This window comes from Colobus angolensis, unplaced genomic scaffold (assembly GCF_000951035.1).
Source record: "Colobus angolensis palliatus isolate OR3802 unplaced genomic scaffold, Cang.pa_1.0 Scaffold203, whole genome shotgun sequence".
Taxonomy (NCBI): Eukaryota; Metazoa; Chordata; class Mammalia; order Primates; family Cercopithecidae; genus Colobus; species Colobus angolensis.
The window spans coordinates 3,298,726-3,305,730 of NW_012115189.1; the positions used below are offsets into that span (position 1 = coordinate 3,298,726).

The following is a 7,005-nucleotide window of genomic DNA, read 5'->3' on the forward strand; positions in this document are numbered from 1 at the left end:
GTCTTAGTCCCTGCAAAAAAGGTTTTATATATATATATATATATATATACACACACACACACACACACACACACACACACCTCTTAATACTCAATTCTGAATTCTGGATACTGTGTTGTTTCCTCAGATCCAGCACCAGCTAAAGGAAAGGAGCTTGTATAAATGTTTTTGTTTCTAATAAAAATATCCAGGTTCCTTACCAGTAGCACATAGATAGGGTAGACAGTTGTATGAATATTATGGGTACAAATGAAAGTAATAGTAAGAATTTATGAGCTGACCAGATTCAAGAAGGCCACATGTCCAACTCCATCAGCTTCCAGAAGCAATTCTTCCTGCCCCCAGCTCCACATAAAGGACTGAGAAGTCTAGGAAGAAGCATAACAATGTCTGCTGGTAGTCAGTGTAGTTTAGTGGTTAATTGCTGCCATTACTCAATTAGTTTATTAGATTCAAGAAGAATAATCAGCCAACAAATACTTATTAACATGGAGGAAACACTGACTGTAAGATGTTAGGTGCTGGGGAATGCAGTGGGAAAACAAAAGAGTTTAAAGGCTGGAGAGGAAGATAAACGGTCAGCAAGTTATCAGAGTTTATCAGATAAATGAATTCAAGAGTGCAAAATACCATGGGCAAGAAATACAAGGTGTCAACAGTAGAAACTGAATACATACATGCCTGTGGGCATGTATACCCATCCACCCACATATATACACAAGGAACAGAGCTTGAAATGAATCTGTCTTTCCTCCACCTCAAGTGGCAGCTTTGTTAATTCTTGCAAAGCAATGTAAATAGCAGCTTCTCTATGAAATTATATGCATCCCTTTTCTGTTGCTGTTTATTGATCCCTGAGGAGGGCAAACATGGGTTCTACTGATGTCAGCAGACAGAGTTGCTGCAGTAAAATTTATTCAAAATGAGTGATTGTTGTGGGTTCTGATTTGAATAGATAAGCTGTAGATGCATTTATGAATTTGTGTGTCTGTTTACATAAGCAATAGATCATGGTGGCTGAAAGTCCACCACTAGAGGCTTCTGTTCTACAGTGGGTCCACTAGTTACTAGCTCTATAACCTTGGATATACATCTGTAAAGTGAAGATAAATAACCACATTAACAACCTCATAGTTTGCTCTGAGGATTAAATGAGTTAACACATGCTAAGCCCTTGGAACAGTGTAGTGCCTGGCACAGAGTAATTGCTCTACAAATGTCATATTGCTTTTGCTCTCCAATCCCCCCGCCTTTTTTTTAGCCAACTAACTGAGCAGGATAATATTGAATCTCGTGGATACAGGGAAAATTTTCATCAGCAGAATACCAGAGAAAGATTTATTAAGTATCACCAAGGGGGCCCAGGAATTTAATAACACATTTGTTGTTTTTAGAGCTGAGTTTTTGTTAGAGTGTTAACTGAGAAAGAGTTTTCAGACGCGAATGGAATGTGACATTTACTCTGGTATTATTAGCATATAGAGTAGTAAAAACAGTAGTTGATAGTCTTCATGCATGTTAGCTTCCTTTAGACTTACTTTCAAAATATACATTTGGTTTATCACAACATATTGTGTCCCACTTAACATAGTTGAGACAAATTAAGGAAAGATGATAGGGTATGAAGAGCTGATAGAAGCTTTTAATATGTGGAAAACCTCAGAATATAAACATCTACAGTGTTATTAATAGGCATATCATCAACAACAGTTTTTCAGACTTTGTGCTTCACTCTGGAGAAAAACAAGAGCATCACATCTTGAATTTTTTCATTGGGTAATTAAAAAACCCAGTTATAATGTAACACCAGCTGAACATAGCATGTTAGTGGAGTTCAGCATCAATTAAAATTATTAACGAAACCTGTCATATGTTCCCTTTCAAAGCTGTTCAAGACAACTGTCCAAATCAACAAAACAGTATGAATATTTATTACCATAAATCTTTTAACTCTTTGGTTTTGTTTTAACTCATTTCAAATTTTTAGTTCTACTCTATTCAAATAAATTATTATATAATAGCTAATACATACCAAGAGCTTACTGCATAATCTAGCTGCTGTTCCAGACATCAGTAACTAATGAGAAAACTGTAGAGAGTAGCTGCAGCTTTTAGTAATACAACCTCAAGAAGAAAGTGGGGGCAGTACCGAAACTTACGTATAGTACCGTCCTTAGTACAGCATTGACACTGACGGCCTCCTTCAGGAAATACAAACCTGGTGAGGTTTTTAATTACTTATGCTAGAGAGTGGCGTTTTTCCGAGGACTATGTTCCACTTGGTCTGTCTCTGATGGCTATTAACTAATAAAACCGTTATCATTCTGCTGCTGTGGGAAGTACGCAACAACGGAAAAGTAAGCGATAATCTTAGAGCATAACTCAGAAGGCCAGAGCAGCCAAGGAGGTGGTAGAGTCCCGAGGCCCGCCTTCTCCACAGCACCCCCAAAACCCCACGGCGGGGGAGAGCGCCTGGCAGGATGCGAGCGGCCGCCAGCGTTTCCCGCGGGGCGCCGGGGGCGGCCCCGGGACTGGAGGCGGCGCCTCGGGAGCTGTGTGGCCGGCGTGCGTGCTCCCCTGGGGTCTTGGAGGCCGCTGGGCGCGTGCGCGGGCCGTTGATACCTGCAGCCGAGCGAGGGAGCGAGAGAGCACCGAGCAGCTGGCTCGAGCAGCATGAGGCCGGGAGTGGAGCGGTCCGTGGAAGGGGGCGCATGCGATGGCCGCTCCGAGCTGGAGCTACTGAAGCTGCGCGCGGCGGAGTGCATCGACGAGGCGGCCGAGCGGTTGGGGGCCCTGAGTCGCGCGATCTGGAGCCAGCCGGAGCTGGCCTACGAGGAGCACCATGCCCACCGTGTGTTGACGCACTTCTTCGAGCGGGAGCCGCCAGCCGCCTCCTGGGCAGTGCAGCCGCATTACCAGCTGCCCACGGCCTTCCGCGCCGAATGGGAGCCGTCGGAGGCCCAGGCGCCTAGCGCCGCGCCACGCCCGCTGCACCTGGGCTTCCTCTGCGAGTACGACGCGCTGCCTGGCATCGGCCACGCCTGTGGCCACAACCTCATCGCCGAGGTCGGGGCGGCGGCCGCGCTGGGCGTGAGGGGGGCCCTGGAGGGCCTCCCCAGGCCGCCTCCGCCCGTGAAGGTGAGGTGGGGCCCGGGTGCGGGACCCCATCCGACTGCGCGGGAAGGGCGGGACCCTGGTGCGTCCTGCGCGTCTGGGTGCCCTTCCGCCCGTGGCAGGTGTGTGCGGGACCGCGGTAAACCTGCGGGCCTCGCCTCAGCGCAGGAGCAGAGCTGAATTCCCAAAGTCGATTCGCGTTGCCGACCTAGCAACATCTTGCAGGTTATTGTTTCCTCCTCTCTAATTGTAAACAGCTCTGCTGAGTTGTTCTCTTAGGAAAGAACTTACACCCAAGCCTGGTGTTTGTTACGGGTTATTTTTGGTAACTGAGAGGCCACCGCAATTTGCTGACAAGGTTGTACCATCAGTCTCAGGAGGAAATAACTTTTTGTAAGGAATCGTACGGCCCCTTTTTATTCGTCTCCAAATCTTTTGTGGCAGTCCTGGGAAATGTTGTGATTCAAGTCATTGGTATTTGGATAGGAATTTTCAGTCGCTAAACCACCAAACCCCTAGAAGTATACAAATAAAGGGGAAGTGAATGAGCATTTATACATAGATGCTTAATACATCCTTAAGTCTTAATTTTTTTTTGTCTTGTGATTTTAAGAAATATCTCGTTTTTTTAAACGGGAAAATGTCGTTTATGTTTTTCGTAGGGCAAGTTTAACCCTGTGTTACTCTGTTTTTCCAGATGGTATATTCTACACTGTGAGCTAAGATTCAATCGTCATTCAGGTTAAGGGGAAAACAAATGTTTTATTTTCATACTCTTTAGCTCATTTTCCCCAGTGTCAGTAACCTTCCTCTTTTATCCTAACACTACATCTTTTGTGGCTTTTTCACTTTAGCTGCCTTCTCTTTTCTGTCTCTGGGGGCTCGTTTTTGTATTTGTTAGGTTTTTGTTTGGGTTGAGGGGAGCATCCTTTGCCATGTCACAAAATACTGGAAAGATTTCACTTCAACCACGTTTCTGAAAGGTTCTGAGTAGTCAGCGACAGGCACATTGTATTTAATGAGTTAAGGGTTAAGAATGAAGAGCTGCAGGCGGATCAGTTGAGGTCTGGAGTTCGAGACCCGCCTGGCCACCATGGTGAAACCCCTGTCTCTACTAAAATACAACAACAACAAGAAATAACTGGGCGTGGTGGCTCACGCCTGTAATCCCAGCTACTCGGGAGGCTGAGGCAGGAGAATCGCTTGAACCCAGGAGGCAGAGGTTGCAGTGAGCCAATATCGTGCCACTGCAGTCCAGCCTGGGCGACAGAGCGAGACTCCCTCTAAAAAAAAAAATTTAAAAAAAAAAGAGGAGCAGCTTCATGTCAGAGTTTGAGCACTGTAGAACCGCTAGAACCGCCAAAAAAAGCTAGACTTTGGAAAATTGTAATACACTTTTTTTTTTTTTGGAGACAGTCTCATTCTGTCCTCCAGGCCAAGTGCAGTGGTGCTATCTTGGCTCACCGCAACTTCCACCTCCCGGGTTCAAGCAATCCTCGTGCCTCAGCCTCCTGAGCTGGGATTACAGGTGCGTGCCACCACGCCCAACTACTTTTTGCATTTTTTAGTAGAGACAGGATTTAGCCATGTTGGCCAGGCTGGTATCGAACTCCAGACCTCAGGTAATCCGCCCGCCTTGGCCTCCCAAAGTGCTAGGATTACAGGCATGAGTCACCGCTCCCAGCCCACACTTCTAATTTCAGATGGTTGTTCTCAGTTTTAGCAAGGTTAAGTTTTTAATTATCTGAAAATGGAATTTAAGTTGATTTCCTTTCCAAGCCAAGACTTTTTTCCAGCTTGTTTCATTGTGTTCTTATACATGATCTTGAAAATATATTAGTTGTTTATTTTGATTTTTAAAATTGTTTGAAGAAGTTAAACTTAAATATCAAAGTAAAATGTTTATTCTGTAAAGTTCTCTTTTGTTTAATTAGGTGTTTGGTGACCAATAAATCTGCCTGGTTGAACTGGTGGAATCGAATTAGTAAGTTTGTGTAATAGTTGGCTGTTTCTAACTATGGCATTAAGACTTGTTTAATGTTCTTCATAAAGGATTAATGAGTTAAGAGTTTTAAAGTAGGTAGCCCAGTAAAGAATCAGAGTTGAGGCCAGAAGGTCAGGACATCTAATCCTAATTCTGCTTGAAGACTTGCTCTGTGACCTGGGGCAAGACACTTAACTCAATTCCTCAAAAACATCCCCTGTAAAATGATGATAGAGATCGCCCACCTACCTCACAGGGTTGTTGTGAGGATAAGTAGTAAGTTACCAGAAAGTTCCTGACCTATAAAGTACTTAAGAATAATTATATACATACACTAAAAGGGTTAGTCGAGAGGAAGCTTTATGAGACAAATCCTAACAAATTTGGAGGAACTAAACTTATAGTATTTTTTTTTTTAAATCTTTGCCGTTAGTTGACTTGTAAAATTGGGAAAAGCTTTTTATAGTGTCTTTAGTACATACTTTGCACCAAGTTGGTATAACAGTGTACATTTTGTGATTAATTTAGCACCATTTGTTGATGCCCACTGCGTAAGCGTCATAGAACAAAACCTCTCTTAATAGGTTAAGGACTTTAATGTAGATTGTGAATACATATGCAGGTGAACCTGTTTGATATTTTCCTATGAGGATTTTGTTGTTTTTCCCTGACATGAGTATTTCTTTCTAGGTAATTGTCCTGGGAACCCCTGCAGAAGAAGATGGTGGTGGCAAAATTGATTTAATTGAAGCAGGGGCTTTTACAAATCTTGATGTTGTTTTTATGGCCCATCCATCACAAGAGAATGCTGCTTATCTACCAGATATGGCTGAACATGAGTAAGTAATCAAGTTGAAGATAAACTTCTTAGGGGAATACAGGCTGTAGAATACTTTTATGTCTAAACCAGAGATGAAGACTCATTTGTACATTTAAGAAGTAAATTGAAAGACAATGACAAGATGTCTTGATCTATGGAGTGACATTTGGCAAGCCTCTTTTAATTGAGATTCATTATGGTGTTCATAATTGGAGTATTAAAGTAGTAGCACTTAGAAACCATAGGAATAACAAACATGTTGACAATTAAGTTCTCTTTTGAACTGTCAATAGTCTGGTGTCTGGAAAGCATCTATCCTTTGATATGAAATTGTCTTTGCAACTGAATAGACTTGCAAGAGATCGTTCTATTAGATATGGGAAGAAAACACCCTTCTCCATTTTATTTACTTTAATTTGAGTTCTTTGCAAAGAGGATAAATTATGTCCTGAGAGAGAATATGGAACATGAGTAGCTGTGATTTTTGTGGAACTTCTCATTCTGTACTTTTCCGATTTGTCTGGTACTGAAACCTTTTATTTGTCTGTCTTTATGTTGAAGAACTCACTTTTTAGTACCTAGGAGCACACATCATTGAAGTGGTTTGGATTTTTTATACCAGAAATTTCAACCATAGTAGTAACCATAGTATATCGGGGGAAAACCCCACCCCTGATATTTATCATGGATTCTTTTCTATTTCCTAGGCGTCTCGGATGGTTTGAGAAATAAAGGGAAAGAGCACAAGAGAGAGAAATTTAAAGCTGGGTGTCCGCTCTCCGAGCCATAAAACCAGCAAGTTTTTATTAGCGATTTTCTAAAGGGGAGGGAGTGCATGAATAGGATGTGGGTCACAGAGATCACATACTTCACAAGGTAATAAAATATCACAAAGCAAGTGGAGGCAGGGCAAGATCACAGGACCACAGGATGGGGCGAAATTAAACTTGCTAATGAAGTTTCAGGCACACATTGTCATTGATAACATCTTTTTTTTTTTTCTTTTTTGAGATGGAGTCTCGCTCTGTTGCCCAGGCTGGAGTGCAGTGGCCGGATCTCAGCTCACTGCAAGCTCCGCCTCTCCAGT

At 42.9% G+C, this 7,005-nt stretch overlaps 2 protein-coding genes across 2 annotated transcripts in view; one reads left to right on the forward strand and one right to left on the reverse strand.

Annotated features, from left to right (window-relative positions):
• Window positions 1–2,675, reverse strand: part of SRSF12 (serine/arginine-rich splicing factor 12) — a 38,331-nt gene extending 35,656 nt beyond the window's left edge. The window contains exon 1 of the mRNA XM_011941953.1: window positions 2,344–2,675. Within this exon, the coding sequence (XP_011797343.1) occupies window positions 2,344–2,675 (332 nt within the window). The remainder of the gene's footprint in view (window positions 1–2,343) is intronic.
• PM20D2 (peptidase M20 domain containing 2) overlaps window positions 2,587–7,005 on the forward strand; it is an 18,951-nt gene continuing 14,532 nt past the window's right edge. The window contains exons 1-2 of the mRNA XM_011941912.1: window positions 2,587–3,138; window positions 5,789–5,937. Of these exons, the coding sequence (XP_011797302.1) occupies window positions 2,674–3,138; window positions 5,789–5,937 (614 nt within the window). The 5' untranslated portion in view covers window positions 2,587–2,673. The remainder of the gene's footprint in view (window positions 3,139–5,788; window positions 5,938–7,005) is intronic.